General features: G+C 38.2%; 1 protein-coding gene across 11 annotated transcripts in view; it reads left to right on the top strand.

Annotated features, from left to right (window-relative positions):
• Nucleotides 1-1,557: 1,557 nt before the first annotated feature.
• The window catches only part of RIPK2 (receptor interacting serine/threonine kinase 2), a 47,990-nt gene continuing 34,702 nt past the window's right edge, over nucleotides 1,558-14,845 (top strand). For 6 of the 11 annotated variants that reach the window (XR_014843024.1, XR_014843023.1, XR_014843021.1 and 3 more), the window contains exons 1-3: nucleotides 1,558-1,947; nucleotides 7,361-7,514; nucleotides 9,336-9,491. Coding sequence is in view for 4 of the 11 variants with exons in the window: in XM_013996625.3 (XP_013852079.1) it covers nucleotides 1,775-1,947; nucleotides 7,361-7,514; nucleotides 9,336-9,491 (483 nt within the window). In the remaining 7 variants the exon portion in view is untranslated. The remainder of the gene's footprint in view (nucleotides 1,948-7,360; nucleotides 7,515-9,335; nucleotides 9,492-14,845) is intronic. The other 5 variants (XR_014843022.1, XM_085021107.1, XM_085021105.1 and 2 more) reach the window with 2 other exon arrangements.

The raw sequence follows: 14,845 nt of genomic DNA, 5'->3' as shown, positions 1-14,845 counted from the left end.
TTAGAATTAATAAGCAATGAGGTCCTACTGTACAACACAGGGAACTATATCCAATTTCTTGGGGTAGAGCATGATGGAAGACCATATGAGGAAAAAAAATGCACATATAAGTATGACTGGGTCACTATGTTGTACAGCAGAAATTGACATAATACTGTGTATCAACTATACTCTAACAAAAAATGTAAAAAATTTTAAAGATATAGGTCTTTTTTCATTCACTGTGAGGAGCTAATGGGCCCTTTCAATATGAAGACCTTTGTCCTTTGATACTGGAAAAATTTCTTAAATTGTTATTTTGATCATTTCCTCTTTATTTACATTTTACTCTCTTTGGAACTCTTTTTTAACTGGATGAAAGAATGAAAGGAAAAAGTTTTCTGAGCACTTTTTGAGCAAAAAGCTTATTAAGTAATAAACCACAGATTATCAGACCATATCTTTGAATCTAGACATTTTATTTTGAATGATCAAATTTTAAAACACTCTCATTACAGTTTCCATTTATTGTAAAATGTAACATTGCCACTATCATTTCAGACAATACAAAAAAGGAAGCACCGATTCTCTTTAGGCAAAAATCTCTCATTGAAATCAGGCATTCCTTATTACTTTTGTCTTAGAATTCATTAAATGTCTGGCATGATCTTGGTATTGCATATATTTGCACGCACACTTTGCAAAATAGTCATTTCAGTAGAAAAGTGTTTAAGGTAAAAAGATGAACAGATGTTTGCAGTTTTTTCTGACTGACATTAAACACTGTTTTCTTCCCAGATCTATAAGACAAGCGTTTTCAGTCTTATCTGGAATCAGAGGGAAGGAGAGACTGAAGGTTATTTTTCAATCTCTGTCTATAATTGTGGACTTTGGGGGTGGGGGAAGGAGTAAGAGAAATAGGTCTCATAGTGAACTAAACAGCTGAACTTTTTGTCGGGGTTAAACTCCGACAATCCACCCCCTCAAGACTGAAGTAGCTGGAAGTAATGGAAGATTGGAGTTCAGATAGGCAGGTAAATTTACCCCTATCTGACTCACTGGGTTCAAGAGCTGAGTCCTGGTTAGTCACCACTGCATTCCCTCAAAGCACATTCTGCGCAGGCGCACAGTCCTAGTTGTCAGTCATCACACCCGCCCCGCCACCCCTCCGGGGTTTAGCGACTCCCGGAACACTCGGGGCCCAGAGGAAATTCCTCCGGGGTAAGGTGGGGGGGGGGGGGGGCTGCTGCCCGGTATGAGGCTGCAGAGAGGAACTGTGCCCAAAAGCAAACTTTCCAAACCTAGCAGGTGGGGGGAGAGAAGACAAAATTGAGCGCCTCTGGTTCCCTTCCCCATCCCAAGCCCGCCCGTACCCCGCCGAAGCGGCACGGGTTTTCTGGGCGCCACCAGGCAGAAATCCTGGCCTCATATCGAGGCCGGAGCCAGCTGGAAGGACCGCGGGCTGTACAGGGGCCCTCTTCGTCGCTTTAGCGTCAGTCGCTGACGTCGACTGAGAAGTCTAGGGAGGGAGGAGCCCCGACGGGCGGGCTCTGGTGGCTGCGCCTGAGAGGAAGCTCCTCCTCCACCCGCCCAGCGACCCCAGTCTCTAGAGGAGTACTCGGGCTCGGGAAACGCTGCGGCTTGGTGTGGGCTGCTCGGGGAATGGATGACCTCGTGACCTAGCGTCCAACAGCGGGGAGGGCTGGCCAGCCCCGAGCGCGCTGGGACGGAGCCGCGGGAACAGCGGGCACACCCGGAACCGGCTGGTGGCCGAGTGCCCGCGCCGCCCGCCACCATGAACGAGGAGGCCATCTGCAGCGCCCTGCCCACCATCCCGTACCGAAAGCTCGCTGACCTGTGCTACTTGAGCCGTGGCGCGTCCGGCACCGTGTCGTCCGCCCGCCACGCAGACTGGCGCATCCAGGTGGCCGTAAAGCACTTGCACATCCACACCCCACTGCTTGACAGGTAAGTCTCCCCAGCGGTTCCCCCGCGGAGTCCCGAAATGTATGTGCCCTGTCCCCTCTGGCTCCAACCCTGGGCTGGCGGGCTCTTCTGCCCAAACGACGGTGACCATGGAGTCGGCCCTACCATTCGTCACTGCTAGGCAGCCCTTCAAGGCTCAGGGCTAACCTGATAGGGAAAACTGGCTTCTCTGAAGATGCAGCAGCCATCGCACTTCTTTTCACAGCCTTCTCCTCCTTGGCCTTACTTTCTCCAGGCACCAAAAATCTGCAGTCACAGCCCAACTCTAAACGTCCTCTTTATTGAAATTGGATTTTGTTTGCTTTGTTTTCACCCCTTCTTTTCTGTTTTTGTTGTTGTTTTTTGGGGTTTTTGGTTTTTTTGATTTTTTGTTTTTTTGTTTTTGTAGATGGGTTTCTACCCAATAGGTAGCTCTTAACCATAGGTGGCTTTTGAGCACTTGAAATGTGGCTTTCTGAACTGAAATGTGCTCTAAGTGTAAAATACACAGCAGATTTCTACCACTCACTATTGAAAAAATATATATATATCATTAATACTTTTATATTGATATGCTAAGATGATATTTTTGATACACTGGGATAAATATATTAAAGTTCATTTCAGGTGTTTCTTTTTACTTTTAAAGTGGCTGCTAGAAAATTTTTAATTGTGTGGCTCACATATTTTTATTGCACAGCATGGCTCTAGAGTCAGGGATGTTTCAGTTTTGGCTTTTTATTGTTGTTTTGGTTCGCTGCATGTAGTCATGAAAGTTTAGATATCAAATTCAATTCAGTTTGGTTTCTACCCTTAGTCTCACAGAGAAGGAAGCCTGTCCCTAGAGGAAATACATATTGTTTTTTGCTAACAATAAACCAAAATCAGAAGATGGTTATATGACCAAAATTTTTGAATGTCTTTCAAATCCAGCAACAATATTAGTGCAGTTGTCCAGGTTTTAAGGGACAGCTAGCAATGGTTTCTGTTTCCAGAAAAGTCTTTGAACCATATGTATTAGTCAGTGATCTAGTCAGCAGTCTTGTGTATTTTCTTTCCAACAGGAATTTAACTAGGCCCTGTATTCAATTCTTAGTGAGTTAACATTCATGATTGCAACATTCTCCTCTCCTCCTCCCTGTGTCTAAAGTGAAAATACATCATGCTAGATGCCTGATTGGCCAGAGGCTGTAGGCATCCAATAGCAGATTAATTCCTCAGCTTCAGCACTGCTAATATTTAACTTTCATCTGCCTGGGGCTTTTCTTTGCTCTCTTGTTGTCAGGCTTGGATGGACTAGATCTTACAGTAAGTTTGAGACATCTTTAGATATTTTTCACACTTTTTGTGTACCATAATCCAGACCTACTGATATACAGGGTGTGTTTATCCTGGGCCTTGAATTCTGTGGAGCAGGTCCTGGGCAATGTTGTGTATGTGAATGTAGTCAGCTCTGAAGAGTGGTGATTGATTAAAGAAGGCGGACATATTTTAGAATCAACTGTTTTAAAATGTAGAAGTCTAGTACTTATGTACTCATTAGGTATTTTAAAGCAAATTGATCCATTTTGGATCTGCTTCTCAAGATTTTAATTTAAGTTTTGTGCCATTTGGGGCCAAGAAATGAAGATGGAGTTTCCTTTCCATGCTCATTAACAATTTTTATAATCTAAAATTCTTTACTAAATTTGGAAGGAGACTAATTCTGTTGTCAAAGAAACCATAAAAACCAGTGATACGCTTTGGCATTACTGCATCACATTTTTTTCTCCCACTTATTACCTAGAATGTTAACATTAGCAGTATTTTGGTAGTCTGAGCATAGGGCTAGGCTGTGCTGTTGACTCACAGGTGTCTATTTCCTCACTTGTAAAGCCAGGCATACAAATACATGTACTTCTTGGGCTCTGGTGTGGATAATGTTTGCTTTGTTCTTTGGAATCATGAAAGAAAAATAAATTTATGTGCTGTCACATGTTCATTCTTATTTTAGTGATTGGTGAGTTCTCTATAACCTGACTTCTGCCCAATGAGTGGTCCTTCAATAGTCTTCCAACTCCTTATGAGTAGATGAGTCTGATTGGTTTTATGAACACCCTGTGTAGACAACATAGCTGTTTTGTGACTGAATTTTTTTTTTTTTTGGTCTTTTTGTCTTTTTGTCTTTTCTATGGCTACACCCACGGCTTATGGAGGTTCCCAGGCTAGAGGTCTAATCGGAGCTGTAGCCACTGACCTACGCCACAGCCACAGCAACGTGGGGTCCGAGCCACGTCTGTGACCTACACCACAGCTCACGGCAACGCCGGATCCTTAACCCACTGAGCAAGGCCAGGGATTGAACCCACAACCTTATGATTTCTAGTCAGATTCTTTAACCACTGGGCCAAGATAGGAACTCCCTAAAATTTTGATTTGTGTGGTTTTGGTGATGTGTCTGTAGAAGTTGTATTTTACATTTTTATTTTTAAAATATAAAAACCTATTTTTAACCTGTTTTGGCTTTTTCTGTTTTCCTAATCACTCATTCTTCCCAAAATCTGACTTCAAGAACTTTTCTTCTCTGATCAAGCAGTGAATGGAAAGAACAAAGGCTTTAGAATCCCACAATTAACAATTCACATCTGACTCCAACCCTGCCACTTATGGTTGGTATGATGGTTAGAAAATTACTAATTTTTCTGAGCCAGAGCACCTTCATATATAAAGTGGAGATAAACAAAAGAAACCAACTTTAAAGGGTTGGTCTTAGGATGATGGTGACTATAAAGTGGCTGACACTTAATATGATCATGGGAGAAGGAAGAATGCCTCATACTCTTAAAAGGAGGAGGCATTATTACGTTAAGTATCACTAAGATTTCCCTAAAATGCCCTCTCTATAGTTCTTTCTCATAGTATCCAGGAACCTTCAGGTCCATCCTGTCTCTGCAAATTTCCTACTCAATAACTGCCTTGTTGACCTACATCTCTTGAGACAAATACAAAACTGTTTCAATTTAGGAAATATAAATTTAATTAAAACAGATCTCACAAACGTATGTAATTGGTTGCCTCACAGCTGGGATATTAAGTGGCTGAAGAACAGGGAGAAGGAGGGAAACTTTTTGCTTTATCCTTTCTTATAACTCCTGAATTTTGAAACATGTAAGTATATTACCTAGCTAAGATTTTTTGCTTTATTTTGTTTTTTGTTTGTTTTTAAGGGAGGCCTCATAGTCTGGTCTGAAATGTCCATTGCTTTTCTTACTTCAGTAGCCATTCATCAAGAGCTTGGGTGATTTAAGCACCAACCAGTCGTCATCACTTACCTAATAAGCTTCTCCTAGAGACATTTCTGTTTCTGTTATTGCTCCTACCAACACCAAATCGTCCACAATAAAAATTGGTGGAAAATCTAGTTCCCTTCCTTTTTATATATTTATATACACCCCCCCCCCACTTTAGTCAATCAGTCAGTTACCACAGCCTGGGCATTCTATTCTGCTAGTATTTTTCTTTCCATTTCTACTGCAATCTTTATAGTTTCAGACTCTCATTGCTTCACATCTTAACTAATATTATATCTTCTAACACCTGGTTTTTCAACTCTACCTCTTTCTGCTGAGCCTACACCCTTGCTGCCAAGTTAATCATCCTAAAAGTTTGTCCCACTAACGTCATTCCCTTTCTCAATAACCTGCAGTCACAACTCAGTGACCACCAAATAAAGTGTGAACACCCTCACCTGCTTAAAGGCTCTGAAATGAGGCCCTACCCTACACTCTTCACCTTCACTGTATACATGGTGTTACACACCTATTCGTACTAAACAATTTGCCATTTTCCAAATATACCTTTCACTTTAACTTCCTTGAATACATTTGATACATACCTCTTAGACATATTCTGTATACTAGATACTATTCTACATCCTGGGGATACAGTGATGAAAAAGAAAGGCAAAAATCTCCCCCATCTTGCAGGCCACATCCATCTTGGATACCATTTTTCCAGTGGTAGAAATTTTATCCATCCTTAAAGTACTATTGAAATCTCTCTCTAAGAGCTATAGCAACTCCCTTAGCCCAAGTTACTAGTTCTTTGAGCTCTCTATAGTTATTTATTTACTTACTTACTTGCTTATTTACTTGTTTTTGATGGCAGCTCATTCTACTTTATATTGTAAGTATTCGATATTCTTTTTTATTTGCTTTTCTTATTTTTTAACTTTATTGAGGAATAATAGACAAATATAATTGTATATATTTAAAGTACACAAGGTGATTGTTTGCTATACATATCCATCATCATGGGATGATTAACAAGATCAATATAATTAGCATATCCAAAGACATACAAATGACCAATAGTTATATGAAAAGGTCTCAATATCGCTAATCATTACAGAAATGCAAATCAAAACCACAATGAGTATTTTCCTTAAAAAGAGTTCTGGACAGCTTGGGGTCACAGACTTTTTTTTTTTTTTGCATTAATAGTCTCCATAATGCTAAGCACAGTTCTTTATTCATAATAAAAGTTCAGTCATCTACTTGTCTTAATGATAAGCAAATGAAACTGGGATCCAGAGTTATAAGCATTTACCTGTTCCCATTGTTCTTTTCCTAAGTTCCAGTGTATAGTTTCTAAGCATCATTGACCGTCATGAAACTATTATCATCTAGCCGTTAAGATCTGTAATATTTAAGCATTTTAATATTGAGGATATTTAGAAAAACTTTATGTGATATGCAACCATAAAATTTAATGTAACATTCTAATCAAATTTGATCATTTTAATCAACATAAACTTAATGTAATTAGTTAAAGCACCTCTCATTCTAATATAGTAGACTTTTTTAAGGGGCCGGGGGGGTGGGCACACCTGCAGCATATGGAAGTTCCTAAGCTAGGGGTTGCATCAGAGCTACAGCTGCCGGCCTATACCGCAGCCACGCCAGATCTGAGCCGTGTCTGCAACCTATACCACAACTCACAGCAATGCCAGATCCTTAACCCACTAAGTGAAGCCAGGGATCGAACCTGCATCCTCATGGATACTAGTCAGATTTGTAACCCACTGAGCCACAACGGGAACTCCATAATAGAGTAGACTTTATAGACTTAAACATCTTGTTCTTTCCCTTCCCTAGGAAAAGGACAATAATAATTTGTATGTAGCAATTTTTTCTGTCAGCACTTTTTCTACAAGCACGTCTGGCTTATACAAGTTATTTTGATCTCTAATCAGACCTATAGAATATATACAGTAGATATTATCTCTACTTTAAATAGGAAGAAACTAAGATAAGTTGCATAATTTACATGACCAAAAGCTAATGAATGAAAAAAATCTAGGTTTAATTAATATTATGGGCATGATAATTGTCTATTTTTCGTTAATTTGAAATAATTATGCATTTTCTTTCTTTAGTGAAAGAAATGATGTCTTAAGAGAAGCTGAAATTTTACACAAAGCTAGATTTAGTTACATTCTTCCAATTTTGGGAATTTGCAATGAGCCTGAATTTTTGGGAATAGTTACCGAATATATGCCAAATGGATCGTTAAATGAACTCCTACATAGGGTAAGTATTATTTGTTTTCAGCGCCTGCAATTCTCTTATTCAGGTCATGTAGTGCTTTGGTTTTACATATGATCATATTATTTGGGGATATATAGATGAATAAGAATAATGAAAAACAATTGCAATGGTAAAGTTTCACCATTTATTTTATCAGAGAAGCCTTATTACTTCTTTAAATGATATAATTTTCAAAAGTTACCTTTTTTTTTTATTATTTATACGGTTGCAAGTACGACATATGGAAGTTCCCAGCCTAGGGGTCAAATCAGAGCTGTAGCTGCTGGCCTACAACACAGACACAGCAACGCCAGATCCAAGCTGCATCTGCAACCTATACCATAGCTCACAGCAACACTGGATCATTAACCCACTGAGCAAGGCCAGAAATCGAACCCCCATCCTCATAAATACTATTCGGGCTTGGTACCACTGAGCCACAATGGGAACTTCCAAAGTCACCTTTTTATAGATTAAAAGATTCAGTTACTCAAGGGAATGGGGATCTGTGTATACAGGAGAAAGTAATGTTCACCATTTGTGTTTTGTGTTTCTTTTGGTGTGCTGCGTTGTGTTATTAGGGTAGGGTTTATCTTGACATACCCTCCCCCAACCTCACAAAGATTGAACGAAATACTTATCAACACAAAGTATTTTGATCCATTCCCCTGCCAAGTTAATCAGTGAACTATAAGCTGACCCATTCACAGAAAAAAAATTCTCAAGAACAGTTTTGAGCTTTCACTAGAAGTGTACTTTATCATATCATTTAGAAAAATATACCCAGTGATCTCTCATGGTTCGTTGTCAAATTTTCCCAAATTATCTAATTTCTCTGAGTATGTTCATCCTCCTAGGAAGCTGTATAAACTTTTATGTTTAGAAAACATTTAAGAAAGTTCAGATGGTTATCACTTGTAAGTAGCAGGAAATAGAAAAAATTACATTTTTAATTGTCAATGTTTTTTTTGGTTTTTTTTTTGTTTGTTTTTTTTTTTTTTTTTTTGTCTTTTTGCTATTTCTTGGACCGCTCCTGCGGCATATGGAGGTTCCCAGGCTAGGGGTCTAATCGGAGCTGTGGCCGCCAGCCTACGCCAGAGCCACAGCAACGCAGGATCCGAGCCGCGTCTGCAACCTACACCACAGCTCACGGCAACGCCGGATCGTTAACCCACTGAGCAAGGGCAGGGACCAAACCCGCAACCTCATGGTTCCTAGTCGGATTCGTTAACCACTGCGCCATGACGGGAACTCCAATTGTCAATGTTATATACGCTTAGAAATTAAAATGATCTTTGTCCCCTTCATGAAAACTCCCAAAAGCTAATTTTTCAGGCTTGAGTGCAAATAAATTAATTAATATGATTTAAAAGTTTTATGTATTAATGCTTATTGAATATAATATAGTCATAATTCTAATTGATACGTGTGTATGTGCACGTGCATGGGCACAAGTTACTTGATGAATCCATAGAATGGGGAGATGGGCATAAGTATAAATATATATGTCTGGGTATTATATATAAAGGAATTAAAAACTGTCAACTAAGAAAAGACCTCATACTATGTAATTGCATTACCTATATAAACTAAAAGGAAATATCAGTAAAGTCATTTTCTCTGAAAATTGAGGAAAAGGAGATATAGGGATCTTAAATAATGTCAAATTGATACAATTTAATAAAAATGAGCATATTTTTGATCTATATTTAATTATACTAGATATTTAGTTTATATTTCCTCAAGGAATATTTCATTTTCTAAGTGAAAATGTAATGAAATTTGGCCACTAATTTTGGTTTTGTTTCTTTCATATATATGAAGAAAAATGAATATCCTGATGTTCCTTGGCCTTTGAGATTTCGTATTTTGCATGAAATTGCACTAGGTGTAAATTACCTGCACAATATGAATCCTCCTTTACTTCACCATGATCTGAAGACTCAAAATATCTTATTGGATAATGAATTTCATGTTAAGGTAATTGGTAATTACTTTTTTTAAAAAAAAAAAAGCTTATCTGCATCCTTGTGTTTAATAGTTTTAAAGACTTTTTAGTTGTTTCTTCTACCCAACCAGTTTAATACCTCTTCCTTTTCCATAGCTCCTAATATATTATAGTGGCTTGGTTATTCCTAGACTATAGAGATTGATAAAATTATGGTTCAAGAGAATTCCTGTCATGGCTCAGTGTAAACAAATCCAACTAGTATCAGTTAGGATGCGGGTTTGATCCCTGGACTTGCTCAGTGGGTTAAGGACCTGGCGTTGCCATGAGCTGTGGTGTAACTCGCAGACGTGCCTTAGACCAGCATTGCTGTGGCTGTGGTGTAGGCTGGCAGGTGCAGCTCTGATTCTACCCCTAGCCTAGAAACTTCCATATGCCGTGGGTGTGGCCCTAAAAAGCAAAAAAATAAAATAAAAGTTATTATGTTCTTAATTGATATTGTCAAGTATACCTGTAGTCTACTTTTTACTTTGAAATTATTATAGATTCACTGAAAGTTGCAAAGGTAAACAAAGAAGTTGCATGTATCCTTCACCCAATTTCTGCCACGTATAATTATAGCACCGTTTCAAGACCAGGAATTTGACATTTGTACAATGCATGTATGTAGTTATATATTGCTTTACAAGGTAAAAATTTGTATAACCACCACAGCAATCAGCTGTAGCACTGTCTATCATAACAGAGATATCAGTTATACTACCTCTTTCTAGTCACTCTCACCTCTTCCCCTTCATCATCCCTAACCATCATCAGTCACTAATGTGTTTTCCATCTGTATAATTTTGTCATTTTGAGAATGGTATATGAGTGGAATCATACAGTGTATGATGTTGGCATTGTTTTACTTAGCGTGTTCTATCTCATAATGCCTTTGAGATCCATTTAACTTACTGCTTTATCAATAGCTGATTCTTTTTCATTGGTGAATACTATTCCATGGTATGGATATACCAAAATTGTTTCACCATTCATCTATTGAAGGATATTTTGGTTATTTTGAGCCTTTGGCAATTACAATAAAGCTCCTATGAACAGTCCTGTGAAACTTTTTGAACAAACGTAAGTTTGCATTCCTCTGAAATAAATACCCAAGAGTATAACTACTTGGTCATATAGTAATGGTATGTTTAGCTTTTTAAGAAACTACCTATCTGTTTTCCACAGTAGCTGTACCATTGTACATTCCACCAGCAATGTATGATAGACTAAGCTTTTCTGCACCCTCACCAGCATTTGGTATTATCATAGTTTTTTGTTCTAGCATTCTAATAGGCATATGGTGATATGTCATCATGGTCTTAATTTTCATTTTCCTAATTGCTAATGATGTTGAACATTGTTATTTACTTATTTGCCATCTATATATCCTTTTCGGTGAAATGTCTCATTATATCTTAAGACCATGTTCTACTTGGATTCTTTGGGTTTTTACTATTGAATTTTAAGAGTTCTGTATATTTTAGATACAAATCCTTCATCAGATATGTAGTTTGCAAAATTTGTCTTCCAGTTCAAAGTTTATCCTTTCCATTCTTTTAAGAGAGTTTTTCACAGAACAAAAGTTTTTATTTTTTCTTTAATGATCATGCTTTTGCTGTCCTGTCTAAGCAATCTTCACCAAGCTATAGGGATTAAAGATTCATTTCTATGTTATCTTCTGCAAGTTCCATACTTCCGTGTTTTACATATAAATCTATGGTCTATGATATATTTCAAATTAATTTTTTGCATAAGGTGTAAGATTTAGATACATAAAGTTACCAGAGGAGTAATGATTTAAGTTACCCTAAATCTAACTGATGACAACAAATAAAAAGCAGTTGCTGGAAAATTAAGACTAAATAAATTCTCTTTATTTTTATATGTTAATTTGCTATACTTCTTAGGATAATATACATATTTGAAGGTTTTTTTTCATTTTATTTAGTTATTTTTATTTATTTTTTTTTTTTGCCTTTTTGTTGTTGTTGTTGTTGTTATTGTTGTTGTTGTTGTTGTTGTTGCTATTTCTTGGGCCGCTCCCGCGGCATATGGAGGTTCCCAGGCTAGGGGTTGAATCGGAGCTGTAGCCCCCGGCCTACGCCAGAGCCACAGCAACGCGGGATCCAAGCCGCATCTGCAACCTACACCACAGCTCACGGCAACACCGGATCGTTAACCCACTGAGCAAGGGCAGGGACCGAACCCGCAACCTCATGGTTCCTAGTCGGATTCGTTAACCACTGGGCCACGACGGGAACTCCAATTTAGCTATTTTTATTTATTTTTTATTTTATTTATTTATTTATTTACTTATTTTTTATTTTATTTTATTTATTTTTTCATTTTATTTAGCTATTTTTATTTATTTTTTTAATTGTTATTTCCCTAATGCAGTTTTTTTCTGCTGTACAGCATGGTGACCCAGTTACACATACATGTATATATTCTTTTTTCTCACATTGTCTTGCTCCATCATAAGTGACTAGACATAGTTCACAGTGCTACACAGCAGGATCTCATTGCTAATCCACCCCAAAGGCAAAATTCTGCATCTATTAACACCAAGTTCCCAATCCATCCCACTCCTTCCCACTCCCCCTTGGGAACCACAAGTCTATTCTCCAAGTCCATGATTTTCTTTTCTGTAGAAAGGTTCATTTGTGCTGTATATTAGATTCCAGATATCAGTGATATCACATGGTATTTGTCTTTCTCTCTTTCTGACTTAATTCACTCAGTATGAAAGTCTCTAGTTCCATCCATGTTGCAGCAAATGGCCTTATTTTGTTCATTTTTATGGCTGAGTAGTATTCCATTGTGTATATATACCACATCTTCCTAATCCAATCATCTGTTGATGGACATTTGGGTTGTTTCCATGTCTTGGCCATTGTGAATAATGCTGCAGTTAACCTGCGGGTGTGTGTGTCTTTTTCAAGGCTAGTTTTGTCCAGATATATGCCCATGAGTGGAATTGCTGGGTCATATGGTAGTTCTATGTATAGTTCTCTGAGGCACCTCCACACTGTTCTCCATAGTGGCTGTACCAGTTTACATTCCCACCAACAGTGCAGTAGGGTTCCCTTTTCTCCACACCCCCTCCAGCATTTCTTATTTGTGAACTTATTGGTGATGGCCATTCTGATGGGTGTGAGGTGGTATATCATGGTAGTTTTGATTTGCATTTCTCTATTAGTCAGGGATGTTGAGCATTGTTTCAAGTGCTTGTTGGCCATCTGTATATCTTCCTTGGAGAAATGTCTATTCAGGTCTTTGGCCCATTTTTCCATTGGATGGTTGGCTTTTTTGCTGTTGAGTTGTATAAACTGCTTATATATTTTAGAGATTAAGGCCTTGTCAGTTGCATCATTTGAAAGTATTTTCTCCCATTCTGTAAGTTGTTGTTTTGTTTTCTTTTTGGTTTCCTTTGCTGTGCAAAAGTTTGTCAGTTGGATTAGGTCCCATTGGTTTATTTTTGTTTTTATTTCTATTGCCTTGGGAGACTAACCTGAGAAAACATTGGTAAGGTTGATGTCAGAGAATGTTTTGCCTATGTTCTCTTCTGGGAGTTTGATGGTGTCTTGTCTTATATTGAAGTCTTTCAGCCATTTTGAGTTTATTTTTATGTGAGGGTGTGTACTGGTTTCATTGGTTTGCATCCAGCTGTCCAATTTTCCCAGCAATACTTGTTGAAAAGACTGTCTTTTCCCCATTTTATGTTCTTGCCTCCTTTGTCAAAGATTAATTAACCGTAAGTGTCCGGGTTTACTTCTGGGTTCTCTATTCTGATCCATTGGTCTGTATGTCTGTTTTGGTACAGGTACCACACTGTCTTGATGACTGTGGCTTTGTAATATTGCCTGAAGTCTGGGAGAGTTATGCCTCCTACTTGGTTTTTGTTACTCAGTATTGTATTGGCAATTCTGGGTCTTTTGTGGTTCCATATAAATTTTTGGATTGGTTTGTTCTAGTTCTATGAAAAATGTCATGGGTAATTTGATAGGGATTATATTGAATCTGTAGATTGCTTTGGGTAGTATGGCCATTTTTACAATATTAATTTTTACAACCCAGGAGCATGGAATATCTTTCCATTTCTTAACATCTTCTTTATTTTGCTTGATTAATGTTTTATAGCTCTCAGCATATAAATGCTTCACCTCCTTGGTCAAGTGTATTCCCCAGGTATTTAATTTTTTGGGGTGCAATTTTGAAAGGTATTGTATTTTTGTATTCCTTTTCTAATAGTTCATTGTTAGTATACAGAAATGCGACTGATTTCTGAATGTTAATCTTATATCCTGCTACCTCGCTGAGTTTGTTGATCAGTTCGAGTAGTTTTTGAGTTGAGTCCTTAGGTTTTTCTATATATAGTATCATGTCATCTGCATACAGTGCCAGTTCTACCTTTTCTCTTCCTATTTGGATGCCTTTTATTTCTTTTGTTTGTCTGATTGCTGTGGCTAGGACTTCCGATACTATGTTGAATAACAGTGGTAAGAGTGGGCATCCTTGTCTTGCTCCATATTTTAGTGGGAAGGCTTTCAGCTTTTCTCCATTGAGTGTTGTATTTGCTGTGGGTTTTTCATAAATGGCTTTGATTGTGTTAAGGTATGTTCCCTCTATACCCACTTTGGTAAGAGTTTTGATCATGAATGGATGTTGTACTTTGTCAAATGCTTGTTCTGCATCTATTGAGATGATCGTGTGGTTTTTGACCATATTTAAAGATTATTATAAGTATCCAAAAAACATTCAGATAAGTAATAGCAAAGTTGCAACAATAGAAATATGCATACAGGAGTTCCCATTGTGGCTTAGCAGTTAACAAATCCGACTAGCATCCATGAGGACAGGGTTTGATCCCTGGCCTTGCTTAGTGGGTTAAGGATCCGGCATTGCCATGACCTGTGGTGTAGGTTTGCAGACTTGGCTCGGATTCCACATTGCTGTGACCCTGGCATAGACTGGAGGCTACAACTCCCATTGGACCCCTAGCCTGGGAACTCTATATGCTGTAGATATGGCCCTGAAAAAAAAAGAAATATGCATATAAAAACTGTGAGAAAAACTAAGTGAAAAAAAAATAAACTTTTATTTAAGGCACTTCCTCTCTCTGTAATAAAATGGAAGAAAAGGGAAAAGGGAAGCAAGCTGCTGCTTCAGTAGTGCTTTAACAAAGAGACTAATCTATTACATCAATTATAGCACCCTATCAGTAGAGTGACTTAGTTTAGTCCCCTAATCAGCTAGTCCCCTGAATTCTCACTACAACAGTCCCTCATCTCCCAAGGTGGTTATCCTATTGACACGGGAGTCGTTAACATACATACCTGAATGG

Source organism: Sus scrofa, chromosome 4 (genome assembly GCF_054392235.1).
Source record: "Sus scrofa isolate SSC_HxYL_T2T_F1_AM1 chromosome 4, Sscrofa_HxYL_maternal_Yorkshire_Landrace_v2.0, whole genome shotgun sequence".
In the NCBI taxonomy this organism is placed as follows: domain Eukaryota; kingdom Metazoa; phylum Chordata; class Mammalia; order Artiodactyla; family Suidae; genus Sus; species Sus scrofa.
This window is presented reverse-complemented; position numbering and strand designations above follow the sequence as displayed.